The sequence below is a fragment of the Lepidochelys olivacea genome (assembly GCF_965140295.1).
Source record: "Lepidochelys olivacea isolate rLepOli2 genome assembly, chromosome: 3".
Taxonomy (NCBI): Eukaryota; Metazoa; Chordata; order Testudines; family Cheloniidae; genus Lepidochelys; species Lepidochelys olivacea.
In genome coordinates this window covers 17,867,367-17,888,720 of record NC_140413.1, presented here as the reverse complement: position 1 = coordinate 17,888,720, position 21,354 = coordinate 17,867,367, and the positions used below count along the sequence as shown (strand labels likewise).

The 21,354-nt window shown below is 39.2% G+C and overlaps 1 protein-coding gene across 3 annotated transcripts in view; it reads left to right on the top strand.

The window, feature by feature from the left end:
- GCFC2 (GC-rich sequence DNA-binding factor 2) overlaps positions 1-21,354 on the top strand; it is a 45,028-nt gene that overhangs the window by 11,166 nt on the left and 12,508 nt on the right. For all 3 annotated transcript variants that reach the window (XM_084622798.1, XM_084622800.1, XM_084622799.1), the window contains exons 5-12: positions 5,172-5,260; positions 6,972-7,087; positions 9,799-9,985; positions 12,089-12,212; positions 13,214-13,295; positions 14,864-14,976; positions 16,413-16,612; positions 18,482-18,632. In XM_084622798.1, coding sequence (XP_084478924.1) covers positions 5,172-5,260; positions 6,972-7,087; positions 9,799-9,985; positions 12,089-12,212; positions 13,214-13,295; positions 14,864-14,976; positions 16,413-16,612; positions 18,482-18,632 — 1,062 coding nt within the window. The remainder of the gene's footprint in view (positions 1-5,171; positions 5,261-6,971; positions 7,088-9,798; positions 9,986-12,088; positions 12,213-13,213; positions 13,296-14,863; positions 14,977-16,412; positions 16,613-18,481; positions 18,633-21,354) is intronic.

Sequence of the window (21,354 nt, the reverse complement as noted above, 5' to 3'; positions counted from 1 at the left end):
TCAACCCTGGGACATGGAGAAGGAAAATTCTCTTCAGTGCATCACCTACAGGAGTTTGAGCATTCCTTACTTTGGCCATACCTCACATCCATTGCTGTTAAGGTTTCACCACATTCTCATTTAATTGGTTCTTCTCTCCCCTCCCCCCCCAAGATGTAGTGTTACCTGTTTTTGTTAACTAAATACATTCATTTTGCTTTAACTTGGCTGAAATGTTCCACTGAGGAACAGCTCAACCCATAAATGACATTGTATGGGTGGGGAGGATGTTATCAACTCCTTACCAGAAGAGAGCACAAACATATTTCTCTTTTTACGGTACATTTGTCACCCCCAGTGGAGGAGAACAATGCATCACTGACCCTATTTCCTTGACCACTTGGGGCATTTTGTAGAGACTTACTCTCTCACTGTCTGTAATGTTCAGAAAGTCTCTCCACTTCCTGCTCCTACCCATCCTCCAGGATCTCTCCCTTACTCTTACAGATGTTATGTGAAATACAGCAGGCATTTAGCATACAATGAGGAGAAACATACAGCTTTTTCATAAAGCATCACCTGCCCTTCAGCCTTCTAAAAGTTGACTTCACTAGCATTCCATAGGTACTTGGAATACTCCTTTCTCTTGTCCAGGTGTCTGAGAGCCTTTGTAAGCCAAAAAAGCAGAGGGTAAGAAGAATCTCCCAGAATGACAGGAGGAATCATAACTCCATTCATTTCTGTAGTGGTCTGGGGAGCAAAAATGTCGTCCTTCATTCCAGTATCCAGGTCACAACTTCTAAATGTTCTGACATCATGGACTCTTCCAGACCACCCCCATGTTAATATTAGTGAATCTTTGGCAATGATCAAGGTCATGCAGCACCACAGAGAAATACCTTTTCCTCTTGATCAAGTCTTTGGCTTGAGGGGAAGTGTGTGTGTGTGTGTGTGTGTGTGTGTGTGAGAGAGAGAGAGAGAGAAATAGGGAAATCATTGCCACACTCTGACATGGTATAGCAGAACCCTCCTCATAGCATCCATGATAACAACCCCAACAGTTGAGCTACCACCAACAACCAAATTAATTACTGACTGACAGTAAACAGGGGAGACTAACTTCCAGAGAGTGATGGCAACATGCTTCTCCATGTTGAGGGGAACTCCCATGTTGGTGTTCTTCTGTAGCTACAGTGCTCACCCACACAGATCCTCCAGGAAAGTGGCCTTTGTTATCCTGAAGATCTGCTACCATTGCTGGTATCCTGGTCTGCATTACTACCCTCTTCCCCTAGACACTGCTAGTTGAACCAATGCTTCTGGGTTGGCCATTGAATAAAGTTGCTCCTGATAAATGCCCTACAGAAGTAACTACTTGATTTCATTCTCCTTCTCCTCTTCCATTAGCTGTATTACTACAGCATCAAAAGCCCTATGAGACCACAGAGCCAAATCTGTCAGTCTCCATGACTGAAAATGCATTTGCATCATCCCGTTTGTATTAACGGCTGTCATGATCATGGTGCTCAGCAGCCTGTCGTCCATACTACCTTGAAAATGATGCTGGCAAAATTAATGGATGACAGGAGGAGAAGTGTGGAAGTTTTAATTTGACCCTGAGATCCTGCCTTCTTATAGTTTCTGGTAGGCATACCACAGGCACCCTGGGAATAATCTGAGTTTAGGGCTGAGTGATGGAACATTGCATTGTGGGGTACGTGCCCAGAATGCACTTGAGTTAACCACTCAGCAGAGCTGTGTGGATGTAATGATTAACAAGGAAAGTACATTGTGATGGTATAACAAAGTGGGGTGGAGGGAGGGAGGTAGTCCAATATATGCTACCATAATAACTGCCTCAGATTTTTATTCAGTATGACACTCTATGCATTCAATAATGGTGTTTTGTTACTTGACTGCTAGGAGCTTCAGAGTAATGTTTTTTATAGAACTTTATAAATGTTGACTAATCCACATAACACTGTTATGAGTCAGATAATTTACATCAAAGATTTTACTGTTCTAGTCACCGTTCCCTGCTCTGATGTATACTGCAGTCCCTCAGATTCATCTTGTACAATTGTTTAATGTATGTTGAACTCTTGTAGTGGATGAGTGTTTATCAGGGGCATTGTTGTTTTTACATTATCTGCTGAATAAATTTTTCTGACCATTATCATAGCCTGATCCAATGAATTTGTGCCCTGTTGTCTTTCTCGTTTCGATTAATTTGCCTCCCTTCTCTATCCCAGTTTGTTTAGTTTAAAAAGTTTGAATAAGCAAGAATAAATAAAATGTAAAACATGAAAGTATCAATCATTTTCAGTGCTGAACAGTGTGACTTTCCCTAATGACTTCTGTCCAGCTTAAACCTTTTGTCTACATGTACCATTAGCTTTATATATTAAGCTAATTACATTTAAATGTATATTGCCTGGACCATGGTAATGACCGTGTAGATTAGTTTTTATGCTGTACTGTCACATTTTTGTTACTTCAGGTTAATTATATCCATGGCTCTTCTTCCTTTCTCTTCAGCTCTTTTTCAACCCTCAAAAGATCACATTTCTTAAATGTGACCTACTTTTTGGGAATCCATGCCTTTGAAGGAGTCAGTCAAGTAGCTTAAGACCAAAATATGAACTTCTTAAAAGCATGGTTATACCTGAAAGAGTGACAATGTGAAAATGCCAGAATAAGGATGCCATGTTTGTTGACTGGAGAATAAGAAAGCTGTGTAGTATTTTTTTTTTTTTTACAAACATGCCCCTCAAGTTATCCATTTTGATATTAATAATATTTTCAAATTCTGCATTTTTTATCAAAGTAACAGTATAATCCTGCCATTTACAAATATTTTGGTAATTTATTTCAAAATACCTGTCAGTAAGTATGTCTGTAACAATACAGACAACAAAAAAATTCAGGAAATATTTTTTGACAGATTCCTTACTAGGTATATTAATACAGAATTTTGAGTAAAAATTCATTTAAACTACAATCCAGAAATGTATTTCCTGTACCCCTGAGAAGCAGGGCGAAGGCTTGGGGGCACCAGGGGAAATGGAGGAGCTGAGGGAAAGGGAAGTAATTGCTGGGAAGAAGCCTGGGAGTGAACCTGGAGGGTTGTTGGGTGTGGTGGGAGAAGTATGGAACAGATTTATTTCGCGGGGGAAGGGATTGTTAGGGAGTTGGGGAACCTCCCCCATGCAGACTCTGGCTGATCCCTAGCCTCTCCTGTTCAGTTCAGCACATCTGGCCCTGTCCACGTATGTCCCTGCACTCCCACTCCTCCCTGTCACCTCACTCAGCCAGGCATAGCTGCCCCTGTCTTCGTGTGTCCCTGCACCCCCATTCAGCCACACCCCCACCTCTCCTGACCCCATGTGTTCCTGCACCCCCACTTCCATTCAGCCACTGTCTCAATGTTGTCACCCCACTAGCTCGTGTGACACCCCCTCCCATATCCCATGCCTCCTCACCTGGCCCCACTGGTAGGGTGCTGTGAGGAAGGCAGCCTCTGCCCCCTCCCTCTCTGTGACTGGCTGCTCCTACCTGTGAGCCGGCTGCCCTCTCTTTGGGTGCCACACCAGCCCTTGGTGGGCAAAAGATGTAATTGCAGCTTCCCGTCACCTCCCTGTCAAAATCAATTATCCCGCAGGGGAGTCTGCGGGGGACATTAATTCTGGGCTTGTGCAGTGCGGCAGAATTCCACCAGGAGTAACTCGAGAGGGATTAAAGGGGTCTAAGATGTAGCCATTATATTGACTTTCAATAATGTTCATAGCCATTTTGTTTAACAAATGAAAAAATGCTTTTTTTCTAACTGCCAGCATTGCAAATTCAACCTGGGATCAGAAAGTTGAGCTTTCTGGCTCTCGATTCTGCAGTTAGAACATAGAGCCCAATCCTACACTCCTTATTCAAGTGAGGTTTATAAGATGAGAACTTAGTTCATAGTTTTGTTGATGAGTGATTAATTGCAGTTTTAATCGCCCTGTTAAACAATAGAATACCAATTAGATATTTTGGATGTTTTTCTACATTTTCAAATATATTGATTTCAGTGACAACACAGAATACAAAGTCTACAGCGCTCACTTCATATTTTTATTACAAATATTTGCACTGTAAAAATGATAAATGAAAGAAATAGGATTTTTCAGTTCCCCTCATACAAGTACCATAGTCCAATCTCTTCATTGTGAAAGCACAACTTACAAATGTAGACTTGTTTTGTTTCATAACTACACTCATAAACAAAACAGTGTAAAACAATTAGAGCCTACAAGTCCACTTAGAGTGTGATCAGCATGAAGCATGAATGGACATATGAATCTCTAGCTCATCTAGCACGTGAATATTTTGCAACGCCAGCTACAACAGTGCCATACAAATGCCTGTTCTCATTTTCAAGTGATATTGTAAACAAGTGGGCAGCATTATCTCCGGCAAATGTGAACAAACTTTGTCTGAGCGATTGGCTGAACAAGAAATAGGACTGAGTTGACTTGTAGGCTCTATAAAGTTTTACATTGTTTGTTTTTATTTTTGAATGCAGTTATTTTTTTGTACATAATTCTACATTTGTAAGTTCAACTTCATTGATAAAGAAACTGCCCTACAGTACTTGTATTAGGTGAATTGAAATACTGTTTCTTTTGTTTTTTACAGTGCAAATATTTGTAATAAAAAAAAATATAAAGGGAGCATTGTACACTTCGTATTCTGTGTTGTAATTGAAATCAATATCTTTGAAAATGTGGAAAACATCAAAAATATTTATATAAATAGTATTGTTTAACAGCACAATTAATCGCTTGACAGCCCTAGTAGTTAGAACAATAACCATCTATATTTACATATATTTAGTATGGATTATATACAGTTTGATTTGCATAGTAAAATGTGTTTGTAGGGCACAGTATTTTATGCTTGCGTTGGCTCTGCAGCAACAGTTAACTAAGAAACTCTATTCTCAGGGACTTAATTTTCAGTACAGGTCTGTTCCTGCTGCGGCCTTTAAATCCCATTTTGAGAATCCCACCTGTGCTGTTCTTTCTGCCTGTCCGATTTTCTTAGGCTTGTAGGAACAGCAACAAATATTTTTGGGGATGGTGGTGGGAGTGCAGAAAGGATAGATGGAGAGAAACTGCTATTTTTCATATCTTTACTCTTCATTTTACTTCCAGTACCCAAGAGTGATGGAACAAGTGAAGATGATGAAATACAAAACATGTGGGAAGAACAGCAACTAAACAAAGGAGTCAGACTCCCACAGGTAATGTGCTTTTTCTTTCACTGTTGTTGCTTTTTGCTGCTATGCAAGATAGTTTGGTTTGGGAGCAATGTTAGAGCTCCTTCTTTCTTGGTCATTGGACATGCTAATTCATTAGGTGTGAGGAGAATAGAACTAGGCGAAGACTGTGCTAATGCAGATCAGCAATTTCTCATTGCTAGCTGATCAGAGGAACAGCATTGTCATTAGCCTCAAAGAAAAGGTGTATTACCCACACTATTCAGTGCAGAGGGAGACTTTTTGGAAAGGCAGATAATCTGAGTCAACTTAAAGTCTGCGAATGAAACTCTGAGCTAAAATATCTGCTGTGAAGGATCTTAAAAACAAAAGTACTCACAAACCAAAACGTTAAAATGCCATCCTCTAAAACCTACACTATTAAACTATCAATAAGGGAAGGGAAGAAACACTCATAACACTTACTGTGCCCCTCACCTCTCCCCGCCCTCTAGTACTAGATTGGTTATTTAACCTTTCTAAGGGCACTTTCACATGGCGTTCAACGGGGTTCCATCTTGTTTCCCTTTCAGTTCAGTGTGTATGTGGGCATTTGGGTGGCTTTGTAAGAGTATGAACTATGGCACTTTCAATGTGCTGATGACCAAATAGGTGCTCCTTTAGCTAGTCTAGGTGAGATTGGGGCAGGTAAGAGAAACAGTCTGTCTAAAGCTCAGTCTGGATATGATTGAAGGGATGCTGGGTTTATTTTCCCACTGTGTGTTTACAATCTGGTATTATTGGATACCCAGCTCCTATTAGACAACTGTGTGGCAGTTATTTCTGGAAAGGCATTTTTTCCTCTGTCTGGCCAGCAGATTGCAGCCATTTCTTTCAGGTTCAGAGTTCGTTGCCATTATGCATGACTTTGTCACTTCAAGACTAGATTAGTGTGATACTGTCTACATTGACCACACCTTAAATCAATTTGGAAACTGAAACTGACCTAGAATGCAGAACATCTTTTCATAGAATCCTAGAATATTAGGGTTGGAATAGACCTCAGGAGGTCATCTAGTCCAATCCCCTGCTCAAAGCTGTGACTGGCTGAAAGCTTTTCTAAGCTGTGATTGGCTGAAATCCTTCTTTTGTCACAATTACTTACTTTCAAATTGTGGAATCTGTCATATATTCGCCGATTGTCATAAAATTTAGAGTTTACTTAATTTATTTTTACCCTATAGTAAATGCCTATTATATTTGCAGTCTGTTGCTTAATGCTTATATATGCTGTAGCCCTTCTATATTATTAACTGTTTAAGCCTCATGAGGAGATCATGAATTATTCCCAGAAATCTTGCATATAACCATGTGGTTCTAAAACAAAATATAAAGGAAAAAAATGAGAGCATATTTACTGTTGGCTGTAAAGATGGGATTAAAACATATTAAAAAATATTATTTACCAGGTCTCAGTTTTCAGGATGGAAGTGTTCTGTACAATCCTGGAAATTGTAGGGATTTATCAGTTCATGAAGAGAGAGGAAAAACGCATAGCTAGAACTAAAGAGATATCTGGATAATCAGCTTTACCTGTGTATACATTTTACACAGGAAACATCTAACTTTTTAGAAATTTGTATTTCATTATGTACATAATTACAACTTGCTGTATATTCTAATCATTGGGCCTGCTAAAGCTTACAGTTCCAGAGGAAAACAAGTTCATAAAAATTAACAATGTTAATTCTCACAGGGAATTAATGTAGACACTTCTCTACATAAATCTCGACCCATGAAAATAAGGTTTGATCCCTCTGTTTCACTGCCACCTGTGAACCTGGGAATTGTAAAGAAGCGACTGACTACAAGGTAAGTGTTACTAGTGTGAAACACAAGTTTTGAACATTCTGTGTTACATACAGTGCTGTTGCACTGGTTCATAAAAGACATTACACCTCATTCTGTCTCTACTCTTTGACTCTTTCTTCCACGTACTAGAGGATATTAGCATTATTGTTTTATGTGTAATGTACTTGCTGCTATATTCAGAATAGTAGTAAGATTTTTGTTTTGCTTGGTAGTAAACATCGCCACAATGTTCATCTGGAGCTTTTTGTTAAAATCTCTTCCACTGCTCTACCACTAGTGCAGAGCCATAGGATGGAGTACTAATGTAGACTAAACAACTCTGTGTTCACGCCAAAGTCATGTGAACATGGTGTCAGAAGGGCTTGATGAAATGTTGATTAAAATGCTTTCCACTCTTCTCTGCTAGTACCCCCCACTGTTGCTAAAACTGGTGGTAACACAGTTGTGGGAGATTAAGCAAACAGCACAAAGCTCAAATCTTAACACCAATTTTAGGTCCTTGTCCTGTGGAAAGTTGTGCATGGAGATACCCATACAGAGCCCTACTGACATCAGCTTTAAAAATTGTGGCTAAATTGGCTTGAAGAATTTTGCAGTGGTTAATGTTTTTTTGCCTATTTTCCTGGAGAAGATTAGTTCTGGGTTCACTTGACTATAGAATCAAATTAATAAAAGAGAATCAGGATATTAGGGGTGACAGTGGACGAGAAGCTTGATGAGAGTCAACAGTGTGCTCTTGTAGCCAAGAAGGCCAATGGCATTTTGGGATGTATAAGTAGGGGCATTGCCAGCAGATTGAGGGACGTGATCGTTCCCCTCTATTCGACATTGGTGAGGCCTCATTTGGAGAACTGTGTCTAGTTTTGGGTCCCACACTACAAGAAGGATGTGGAAAAATTGGAGAGAGTCCAGTGGAGAGCAACAAAAATGATTAGGGGACTGGAACACATGACTTATGAGGAGAGGCTGAGGGAACTGGGATTGTTTAGTCTACAGAAGAGAAGAATGAGGAGGGGAGATTTGAAGCTGCTTTCAACTACCTGAAAGGTGGTTCCAAAGAGGATGGGTCTAGACTATTCTCAGTGGTAGCGGATGACAGGAACAAGGAGTAATGGTCTCAAGTTGCAGTGGAGGAGATTTAGGTTGGATATTAGGAAAAACTTTTTCACTAGGAGGGTGGTGAAACACTGGAATGCGTTACCTAGGGAGGTGGTAGAATCTCCTTCCTTAGAAGTTTTTAAGGTCAGGCTTGACAAAGCCCTGGCTGGGCTGATTTAGTTGGGGATTAGGTCCTGCTTTGAGCAGGGCTTTAGACTAGATGACCTCCTGAGGTCCCTTCCAACCCTGATATTCTATGATTCTATATTAGGAACATAAAAAATTAGGTCACCTACTTGCAAGCCAGCAGGGATAAGAAATAATTTAATTTGACCATAATGTGTTTAAAATATGCATAATTACAGAAGGCTGAATTGAACATGATTTTTTAAAATTGTAATTGTATTATTTTCCTTTAGTTTGATTTGACCAGCTAGTTAATAATAATGACTACTTTTTTGATGTATTGCTTAGTTTTTCAAAGTTGGAAGTGGAATCCCACTTTAGGAAAATGAGGCAAACTGTAGCCCACATTCAATCCTGCCTTGCAGTGCTAAAAGCCTGTCCAAAATGAGCAGGCACTCAGAGTGGATTGTGCAGATTTTTAGGATATCTGGCCTCTCCTTTCTTACATGACCAGATGAACAGTGAAATAGTCAACTGTGTTGATGCTGAAGTATCATCATTAGCATCTAAGCTACCACCCATGTAGATGAAAGCTGAGATTGGAGAACAGTGGAAAGGCCAGTCCACACCCCACACATTGGGAAATGCTGGCATGATTAATTCTTAGTAGACTTTTAAATTGAGTGGGACTAATGGAAGTAAGTACTGTTATTACTAACCTAGAACTAGACTTGCTGCATAAGAACATAGCAGTGGCCATACTGGGTCAGACCAAAGTTCCGTCTAGCCCAGTATCCTGTCTTCAGACAGTGGCCAATGCCAGGTGCCCCAGAGGGAATGAACAGAATGGGTATCAAGTGGTCCATCCCATCACCCATTCCCAGCTTCTGGCAAACAGAGGCTAGAGACACCATCCCTGCCCATTCTGTCTAATAGCCATTGATGGACGTATCCTCCATGAATTTATCTAGTCTTTTTTGAACCTGTTATAGTCTTGGCCTTCACAACATCCTCTGGCAAAGCGTTCCACAGGTTGACTGTGCATTGTGTGAAAACATACTTCCTTTTGTTTATTTTAAACCTGCTGCCTATTAATGTCATTTGGTGACCCCTAGTTCTTGTGTTCAGAGAAGGAGTAAATAACACTTCCTTATATCCTTTCTTTACATCAGTCATGATTTTATAGACCTCAATCATGTCCCCCCTTAGTCATCTCTTTTCCAAGCTGAAAAGTCCCAGTGTTATTGATCTCTCCTCATACGGAAGCCGTTCCATACCCCTAATCATTTTTGTTGCCCTTTTCTGAACCTTTTCCAATTCCAATAGATCTTTTTTGAGATGGGGCGACCACATCTGCACACAGTATTCAAGATGTGGACATACCGTGGATTTATACAGAGGCAATGTGACACAATGACTGAGGAAAAACTTAAGGTGGCTTAACTTGACTTTGTTAAGTTGTTTACAGATGTTTGGGGTTTTTTCAGAATGACATCATTACAGGACCTTCATCATGCTCACCAGAGGGAGCATGAAAAATATACACAAGACATTGAAAGCTCGAAGAGTACCATCCAGGAGTTAGAGAGGTCTTCAAATGCAGCTCTGAATTACAAATTCTACAGGTCTATGAAAACTTACATGGAAAGCCTTATAGACTGTTTGAATGAAAAGGTATCAACTTTTTGTTTTTCTTCTTTAAAGGGGATGAGGTGAGGTTTGTGATATTCAGCCAACAGAATAGTCGCCTTCCTCGAGAAGTTAACATTTTGTTGCCACCAAGTATGGGGAAACAATATTAAAGGGAAACCATAAATTTAAAAGCACTTCTGTCAGAAGGCTATCTTTTATGTAATGCTTAAGATTGTTTAACGAGCCTAAAGAAAATACTTAATTTTCCTATTTTCCATTTGTCTTCTTTGGGGGGGAATAGTAAAACTGCGGTGGTGATTGTAAAATCCAAGTCTTGTCAGAGGGAATTTGCTGTTAACATAATACCCTAAAAGTACTTTTAAAAAAAAAAATCCCTTTTAAATATTCTGTCCCTGTGTCATCACTACATTGGGCAGCTTTGGTATTTGACAGATGGCTTGAGTATAATTTTAGATCTTGTATTGCTCTGCCAACAACCAGATTTTTTCAAAATAAAAATATTGGACTAGAATAAGGATATGTGGGGGTGGGGGGACATTAGTTATAAATTATGCTGTTTTAGGTAAAAATTGAAAATTAAATTGACAGTCTCACCTAAATGCTCAGTTGTGTGCATCTCAAAACTTCCATAGGAATGTACTCAGTATTATAGAATGGACGGGGTGAGGGTTTCAAGTTTAGATTGAGATGGATTAGCAGAACTGGGGGGGAATTCTTTTACACCACCTGGCTGTGCTATATCTAACTAGCTGAAGCACACCTGTTTGCTGTAGCCTTCCCATCATAACCATCATGTGCATTTAAAAGGAGTGGGAGGGCAAGCAAAGCTTCTTACAATCTGGGTGAGGCAAAGAATACATAGCAGTATCCACCCAGGACATAATGGCAATATGGTCTGCATTACTGTATTTAGAGCTTAGGCGCTACCTTTAAAACCTCTATCTAAATATCAGAAAGAGGGAGAATAACTGCAGATTGCTCATTAAAATGAGCAAGGTATTCATTCAAAAATCTGAAATGTTAAAAAAAAAAAATTGTCCATTTCACAACTTTATTGCAAATTATTAAGTAAACTGTAAAAGGAAAGTAAGGCCATGTGAATTAAAAGCTCCAACAAGTCTTTCTGAAACCTTTTGGATGAGAGAATTCTCTAATTTCTTGTGATAGGAGGATAATTCTCTGTCTTCCTAGTACTGGAACAGCTGAGTTAGTTTAGACTACTGATGATTTTTAATTAGCTCGGAGTGTAACATGGGCCTGTAAAGCTCACCTGAAATGAACCAGATGAGTCACACTTTTTTCAACATGCTAGGATGGATTTGTGAAAGCCAGTGGATTTCAAGATATCTAGTAGGGGTGATTCAGGTAGGGGTATCCATGTTCTGTTTAATTTTTACCCTGAAAAAGTGACTCTGTTAATGGAACCTTACTTCACCTTAGTTCCTTGTGGGTGGATGTTCTAAGTCAAGTCATATTTACTTAAATGACAAAAATAAGATTTTTACTGCTTTTATTCCTTCTATCCCTGCAAAGCCCAACATAGCTAAGGTTGATTTGGTATCTATTCCATCTTGTGCATCATGAAAAAAATAGCTCACTAAGTTCCAGGCAGTTACTCCCGTATAAGCCTACTGGAAGCATTGAAATTGAAAAGGGGTCTGATAGCCTAATTTGAAGACAGTGAGGTATAATACAGGTATAACTGAGGGTGAAATTTTGGCCTACTGAAGTTTTATTACTGGTGGTGATGTGTGAAATGCATGAAAGACAGCAGCTTGATTCCCAGAGACCCTATTGCGCTTGTAAGGGCAGCAGTTAGAAAAAAACATCTTTTTATTTGCAAACTGAACACATTACCTACCATTCTAAGTATTCTGTGTGTTCTTTCACATGTCTCAATAGATGGTACTTCTCAGCTTATCATGTACTGTGTCTGAAAGGTCTAACCAAAAGGAACAGGAACTTATTACTCAAATTGGAAAAAATAATGTATATGGTTCATCATTGTTATGTATAAAAATAATTGGGGAAACTACTTCTGCTTTTGCACATTTTTGCTTTCAGCTTTTCTTTTGTAATTCTAATAGTTAACTGAAAATGTAATATCTATTGAATATATTTCAGCTACTTCATATTAATGAACTGGAGTCAGCTATGGAGATGCTACTTCAACAACAAGCCATAACTCTCTTGAAACGTAGGCAAGAGGATCTGAAAAATGAATCTGCTTATGTGCAGCTGCTATCAAGTTAGCATGACTTTTTAAAAATAAATTTTCAGCAAGTGTGTGCGTGCGTGTGTGTGTGTTATATATATATATATATATATATATATAATATAATGTGCAGATCAAGGTACAAGTGAGTAGCCCAAGTGTAAGGCTATGGCTACACTGGCACTTTACAGCGCTGCAGCTTTCTTGCTCAGGGATGTGAAAAAACACCCCCCTGAGTGCAGCAAGTTACAGCTCTGTAAAGCGCCAGTGTAAACAGTGCTCTAAAATAATCCCCTCATGGAGGTGGATGACCAGGAGCACTGGGAGACCTCTCTCCCAGCGCTGGTGCACGACCACGCTCACGCTTCAAAGCGCTGCCACGGGAGTGGTCCCGCGGCAGGACTTCGAAGTTTCGAGTGTAGCCATGCCCTAAGATGCTTTCCAGCCCAATCAGGCTATCCTCTACTAGCTTAAAAGGAGATCTGAAAAGGAACAGTTGATATTGGTGGACAAGACACAGTGAGCACTCAACAGCAACAGAAGGCAGCACTAGTGGAGGACTAGTCTGGTGCTGTTCTTTATCACTAGATATAGGTTCCAAACCAGATAGTAATTATTCATAATACTTATGGTTAGAATAACTTCTTGAATTGGAATAAAATTGTTGCCTAGTGTCAGTTTTGACTTACAAACGGAGAGAAGTCTCTAGCATTCGTTGTCACTGTCAGCACTGTCAATAGTGTGTTCCATAAGACGTTCATTTCCATCTCCAACAGATACCAAAAAGCAATAACTTCATCACTCACACTCTGACCTCATACTGTGTTATATCAAGAAACTGGCACTTCAGATTGTTACCCAGTCCATAAAGGTGTAATGTTGTTCTGCTTTAACATTGATAGGTTTCTTCATGCCATTTCTAAAATAATAAACTGTAGAGGGGAAAAAATGACTATGGACAAAAATATTTTGTATTCAAGAAAATGGAAATTTCAAACCAGCTGATGTTGTTATACAACTATTTCTACTCATAGGAAAGAATGTCCAGTCAACTGACGACAGCTTGGAAGATGATGAAAAAAGAAAGCAGCTCCTGGAAGAGTGTGAGGCTCGAAGGTAATTATAAAACATAAATTCATATAACTTTGATCACACGTTGTTAGAGTAACTTCCTATTTTTCATGCAGTGGTGAATGTAAATATGCAGGATTTCTAACCGTGAAGCTTTTGTTTAACATTTTTCCTGGATTCTGCCTAATTTATTACCAAAAGGAATACTAACTCGTTTGCCTTCCAAAACTTAGAATGGGACTATTTGGAGTACACTTTCACATGTTGTTACTTAATGATCATGTTACTTGGGATCTGAGTATCAATGCTTTTGTTCTCACCAGAGATGAGAACAATACTAATGCATTGGTATTAAGAAAATGTCTTATGAGATGATGGAAAAAGCTACAATTCAATATCAGTATTGTGAACTTGTGTAGAAACAAACTTTAGATCATTGTGTGGGCAACCAAAATGAAAATGACCTGTTAAATCATCTCATTCAGTCAGTAGCTTTTCCCCTCAGCTCATAAGAAATTTTCTTGATCTCATGTTAGATCCTAGACTACTATCATTGTAGAGGACCTTTCTGTTTAAAAAACAATAAATTATTAGCAAGCATTTGAAAGCATGTAAAATGAGCAAATAAACTTGTTTTTTACTTAAGTGCAATAAAATAAGGTAACGAATTGAGTCTATTGCATATAGAAGAGGCATTGTCTTTGGAATTAAAATAGATGAAAAATAGTACAAGAAGAAGATTACATTTAGGTAAATTATTTAGAACAGTTAAGTGATAAGTAAAAGTATTACATTGATGGAAAAGATTTCTTTTCATGTAAACAACTGAGCATTTTTCAGAAGCAGATTTATGGGTTCTGGAATCTGCAGTCTAATATATGACCCCTTTCTATGTTTATAGTTAAAATGGAACTCAACTACATCTTTGAATTTTTACATGGTCTGTTGCACAATGAAGTCGTGAGTGCTCCAATTCTAGGTCTTATGGGCTCTGCGATTTATGGTGCCAGACCCCATTATGGTTTGAGCATTGGCCTGCTAAACCCAGGGTTGTGAGTTCAATCCTTGAGGGGGCCATTTAGCGATCTGGGGCAAAAATTGGGGATTGGTCCTGCTTTGAGCAGGGGGTTGGACTAGATGACCTCCTGAGGTCCCTTCCAACCCTGATATTCTATGATTCTATGATTATGCACCAGAGCTCTCAATTAAAAGGAATACTGTATCATGGTCCAACATAGAGACAACTGAACCTGAAGTTCCATATTGAAGGTGGGGTGGGAGATGTCAGGAAAGCTGGGAGTGAAGTGGGGGGTAGAAGCTAATGGAGAAAAGGTTAGAAGGCCCTACTAGGGGCACACATCCCCAAAGATAAGTGTCCTGATAGTCTTAATCTCAGTTTCCAAAATCATTTTATACAAGTTTTCCACTTCCTTTTAGCTCCGCTTTATTACAAAGTAGCTGTTTTTCTCTGTTATTCTCTGCTGATTATATTTCCTTTTGCATGCTCTTTTATCTTCACTTTTATTGTAAAATAATCTGCCTTCATAAAAGTTTTCTCTCTTAGATATAGATATGATGATGGGTCTCTAATGTGAGTTCATTACAAAATATAGGACATGCAGAAGGCAAACAAGAGAGAGTTTTGGGAAATCTGATCACCATGAGGGCATGTCCAGTGATGATGAGCTATCTGCAGCAGAGATGACTGACTTCCAGAAAAACAAAGGTCAGTGACTGCCTTGTAATGAGCAAACTCCTTACATATTTCTAAGATAAAGCTAAGTTGCTTTTGAAAAAGAATGTCTTTAAATTAGTACACGTAAATTGAAAACTGAGTCATGCACTTATAGTGAGGAAATATACTGGAGCAACTTTGATTCTGAAATTAATAATTTTTTTGTTGGTGGGAATATGGAGAACATACAATGGTGTGTTGGAGTATATTGTTTTTGTCAGTATGAGTTTGGGGTGGCCACATTACTTGCATACAGTGAAGCCATAAGTGAATTATACAAGTTATCCCAAAAGAATTCTGACAGAACCTGATGCCACACTACCATGTATTTTGTATGCCGCTTATTTTTAAAGAAATTTTTCAGCTCTGTAGAGACTATATTTTTCCCCCTGCGGTTAAAAGTAGGCTTCTCTAATGACCTTGAGTATAAATCAGGTGTGGGCAAACTTCTTGGCCTGAGGGCCACATCTTTCAAAACTGTATGGAGCGCCGGATAGGGAAGGCTGTGCCTCCCCTGACTGCCCCCCTCAGAACCCCTGACCCACCCAACCCCTCCACTCCTTATCCCCTGACCGCCCCCTCCTTTGTCCCCCACCCTGCCCCCTTATCATGCTGCTCACAGCACCAGGACTGGCAGCCATAAGTAGTACACTGTAAGTAGCACATTCTTACAGGGAGCAATTTAATACACTACACCGGTGGCTCTCACAGCTGCGCTGCCTGGCAGGAGCTTGCAGTCCTGCTGCCCAGAGCGCTGGCGGCATGGTGAGCTGATGCTGCAGGGGAGGGGCAGGGGCTAGCCTCCCTGGCCGGGAGCTTAAGGGCCGGGCAGCACGGTCACGCTGGCCAGATGTGGCCCGCAGGCCATAGTTTGCCCACCTTTGGTATAGATGCACAGGCTTCAGCGGGAGAGGAAAAATATAATTAACTTACTTACAGCGCTTTTAAAATGATTATCCATTGGCAAAACTATGTTGTAGTTTTAAAGTCTGAAATTTTGATTCCTTCTAAGGTTAGAAGCAAATCCTGCACTGAATAGCTGTGGGTCTATCTCCCCATTGCTTTTTGGTATAGAGCTTGCAAGATATTGATCATTTTAACCTGCAGCTAGTTCAAGACTGAGCCTTGTCTGTCCTGAGTTTTGTGCCAATAGAATTCTTTTTTGAGTGGTGTGGGAGGTCCATGTCTTTTGGGGGAGAATTTTAAAAAATAAGGATCAACTGTTAGAAGCTTCTCAGGGAGTTGGAATATTAGAATAAATTCTAGCAGAGACCGAGAAGAGGAAGGGTCAAAGAGTCATGAAAAAAGCAGTTTATCACATGGATACATTCTCCATGTGTGCTGTCTGTGCATATTCTGTTTTAGTCTGTGCATCCATATATATTTTTAGTAATATTTCTGTATATACAAATGTATTTTATCCACAGATAATATCTTACGGGAGAGTAAGAAAATATGTGAAGATGTGCATGCAGATTTTTGCAACATCAGGAATATTCTGTTGAAATTTCAGCAATGGAGACAGAAGTTTCCTGACTCTTATTATGATGCTTACATTAGTTTATGCCTGCCTAAACTCTTAAGCCCATTAATCAGAATTCAGTTAATAGGCTGGAATCCTCTTGAGGTATGTTCACTAGTAAATGTTTTCACTTTTCAATTGGCACACTGTACTTTATTATACACATACTGCACTAGCATTCCATCTGCTTTTGTGTGCAATTCAGGGTTAGATCTAATCTGTAAAGCCCTATGTTATATGGGGACTCACTACCTTAGGGACCTGCCTTTATCCATAGGCATCACTTTCAATAGCTCTTATCTGTGGAGTGCAATGTATCTAAAAGCAGTTCAACAGACTTGTATGTGGGAACTGGAATCTGAGCGTTTATGGTGAAGTGTTTCCGACTGGATTTTCTGTCTCTAGGGGGTCTGCCAGAGCATGAGTTTACAGATGTCAATGAACTGTGCAAGTGTTAGGCCAAATATGGGTTGTGTGTGAATAGTTTTGGTATATGTCATAATAAAATAGAGTTAAAGGTGTGGAATGGTACTCTCATGCTTTCTCCGGTCATGCCCCCAGATGCCTTAGAATGGATATGTTAAATGGGTAAAGATCTATTGTGTTACCCTCATATTTGAAAAATCTGGCAGGGATTTTTGAAAAAGACCCAACTCCCATAGAACTCCTTGAGACCCATTTTATCCTATCAAACTAACTTGATTTTTTTTTTTAAATGAGATCACAGATTTGATTGATAACGGTAATAGTGTTGTTGTAATATACTTAAACTTCTGTAAAGTGTTTGACTTGGTACCATGTGACATTTTTGAATGCAAAACAAGAACATTATAAAATTAAGATTACACACATTACATTGATTAAAAACTAATAGATCTCAATGTAATTGCAAATGGGGAATCATCAAGCGAGTGTGTTTTTAGTGGGGTGCAGTAGGGATCACTTCTTGGCCCTACACTATTTGACATTTTTATCAATAATCTGGAAATAAAAATAAAATAATACTTACAGGATGGGGGACTCTATCATAGGAAGCAGACACTCTGAAAAAGATTTGGGGGTCATGGTTGATAATCAGCTGAGCATGAACTCCCAATGCAATGCTTTGGCCAAAAGGCCTAATGCAATACTTAAGTGTATCAAGGAGAATCTTGAGTGGGAGCAGAGTGGTTATTTTACCTCTGTATTTGGCACTGATGCAGCTGTTGCTGGAATACTGTATTCAGTTCTGGTGCCCACATTTCAAGAAGGAAGTTGATAAACTGGAGAGGGTTCAAGACATGCCTTATAGTGATAGGCTCAAGGGTCTCAATTTATTTAGCTTAACAAAGAAAAGGTTAAGGGGTGAGTTAATTACAGTCTGTAAGTACCTGCATGCGAAACAAATATTTGATAATGGGCTCTTCAATCTAAAAGAGAAAGGTATAGCACAATCGAATGGCTGGAAGTTGAAGATAGACAAATTCAAAAGAGGTAATTTTTAACAGTGAGAGTAATTAACAATTGGAACAATTTACCAAAGGTAGTGGGGGATTCCCTATTGCTGGCAATTTTAAAATTGAGATTGGATGCTTTCCTAAAAGATATGCTCTAGGAATTATTTCTGGAAAAGTTCTGTGCCCCCTGGTCTACAGGAAGCCAGACTTAAATGATCACAGGCATTGTGATCTACAAAGAGTTCAACGTTTTAATCCTAATTTTCTTCCTAGTCTTCTTGCTTTGCCATTCGACTTGCTTAGCCATTCGACTTTCTGCCTTTTCAGCCAACATCTTTTTGATTTGTCTTTTTGGTCTTGGTTGTTCAGGTAGTTCTTGGCTTTCGTTAAAGTGAAAGCTCAATTTTTGTATTTTGCCCCTGATATCCTGGGAGAGAATTGTCATTGGGAAATCCATCAGTGAAAATACTTGGACAAAAATGCCCTTTGTGAGTCCTCAGTGGCCTGATGTCGCTCACTGATTGTTTTTCTTAAGCAGAATTTCATAGATCTGAATGAGATGCCGTGGTTCAGAGCTATAGAAGAATTTAGCGATGCCAAAAATATGCCACAATCCAAGAGAAATGATGACCCTGATCAAACAATTTTGCCTACAGTCACTGAGAAAACTATTCTTCCTAAAATTACAGGTATGTTAAGACTGCCTCAATAGTGTTAACTGTAGATAGGCAATTAAAATGTGAGCTTTCTTGCTCAATTTAACCAATATTATTTAGTTACTAATAATGGTAAAGCTAGATTCCTTGTTGCAGCACATTAGTTGTTATATAGCTCTTCAGGATGAGGCCAAGGGGCTGTGGTGACAAGCACATTGTAAGTAGGGAGGTTGTCATTCAAACAGTAGATTTCTTGGAGAAGAGTGGAAAGGAAAAGGGGTTTTCCATATGAAAACAAACATCATAGCTATTGTAACCCACACACGTTTAGTGTGGCACTCTGTCAGTTTCTGGTGGTGACTGGGCCACAGATGGAGGTTGATGAGCCTGCTAAAGCTTTGGCTAACCAACTTGGGTCTCTTAGTTCAGGAAGGTAAAGGCTTCTGCTTTATGATTTGGATGTCCCTCCCTGCCACCAGTGACTCACCCAAGGATGTTGTGTTACACTGTTCATAAAAGCAGGCTGTTTGATCAAATAGAGAGCCTAATCAATCTAAGCAGATACGACCGCTTTCTAGGACCATTTTTGTATATTTTATTCTCACTGCCTTCTTTGTCCAATGTCTGTGTAGCGAAGTTAAAACAAAGTGCTATATCAAATATTTTCCTTTTCTAATTTAAGCAGTTAATTCTTGAGACCGTTCATATTTTTTACATGATATTTGGTAAGGGTCTTTTTATGTCTATAAATAAATAAGGTATGCCGAATGATTTAAATTAGACTCCTAAAGTCAGTAGGAAGTTGTATGTTATTGCAGTTCACCTCTTGAATTAATCATAAATGACATTGAGTTCGCAATGTATTCTTGGTTTGTCTATATGCTTCTTATGGCCCCTCATCATAGCATCTAGGTACCATGTACGTAACTGAGTAGGAAGTATTTGTCAGAACTGTACAGGCAAATAAATGTACATTTTTTAAGTAGACCTATTAATGTATAAGTATATGCAAAATTAGCAGAACTCACTTGCAAAATGTACTTTATATTCACTGAATATATGGATTCTTCAGACAAGTAGCTCCATTGTGTGTATGGTTATATAAAGATTTGTATATACTTACTCGTCTACATAAGGAATGAATTACTACTAAGGACATTTCTGCTTTCTGGGGCATCCTAAGCTACACAATGCATCCCTCATGCAGTAGATGAAGGAATGTCAGGCATAATATAAGTTGCTCCAAATATATATTGAATGAGGAGCCATGGATCTATGGTTGTGAGTCAGACCAACTTTCTGTCCTTGTATTTTTTTTAAGTCCCAGTTATGGAAATAACCTTGATAAAAAGAATGTCTCAATTAGCCTCTTGAAATCAGAGTCTACAACAGATACGTTTGAATGGAGGTATGAGGGGGTTGGACCAAACCTAAGAGGGAGTTCATTGCCTGAAACCAGAGAGCCTCACAGTGCCTGCCATTGGCCACTGATGGAAGACCGGATACTGGGTTAGATGGACCATTTGCCTCACCCAGTATGACCATTCTTATGTTCTAAAACTAAAACTAGAATCAGGTGCTAGAATGTGAGAACCATGTGGGAGCCTGAGTCAAGTAGTTGGAGAAATGACCCAATTCAAGATTCATGTTCTTGGAAAGAGTGAAATGAGAGAGACTGGAGGTGGATGACTCCAATCAGATGGTATCACAGCACCCTATTCAGGAAGGTAAAATGATACTCTCATAGAGGGAGTTGTAGTATTCCTCTACAGAAAGGGAACATAAGCTCTACAGGAATGGAGACGAGTTAACCTAAGAATTATAAGAGCATGTTTGGTTACTAATAGTGCTAAAGTAACTATCATCCGGTGTTATGTATCTACCAGTGAACATGATGAACAAGTAAAAAATGCATTGCATAGTAAGTTGAAGGATGTATTAAACCAGGTTCATACTGATGATGTCATTCTGGTTATGGATGACATGAATCCAACAACCTCAGATATGAGCACGGCATGAGTAAATACAGAAGTGGGCGGACAATGGTGATTTACTAAGCTGTGTAGTATGTATAACCTGTACATTAAAGGGACACTTTCCCTCATCTAGGAAACAAAAACTAATATGGAAGTCAAATGGTGGAATTATCAGGAAACAACAGGATCACATTGCCATCGGCAGATGGTGGAGAAGATAAGTGCTGGATACATAATCTCTTACAAGTAGTGATGTAGGAAATGACCACTATGTTGTCTTTTGTCTTTGGAACAGTTAGAATAAAGCTAAAACGACAAGCTAATAAGAAAAGAGGGATGGAATTCCTTGTGAAGAAACTGTCTGACCTGGGAATTAGGAGGGATTTTAAAATCTAGCTCTCAAGCAGATTCCAAGAGCTGTGGGTAATGAATGATGATATAGAGTAACAATGTGCTCATTTTAGAAATGTCTGTCAGGAAGCTTCCACAACTTCATTTGCGCCAAGGAGATCAAGGAAAGAAGAGTGGATACATTCAGGCACGTGGAAATAGATTGAAGAAAGAAAACCTTTAAAAAGAGGCAAGCACAGGTGACATATGAAAAACAATGCACATTGCAAGGAGCATATGTAGAGAAAGGTAAAGAGGTTGTGATGAGAAGGTAAGAGAATGGCTTGACAAAAAAGTTAGAGAAGCTGAAGGTGTATCAGTGAGAGACAAAACTGTTCCATATGTATAAGCAATTATCATGGTTCCAGAGTCACAGTGGTATTGTAAAA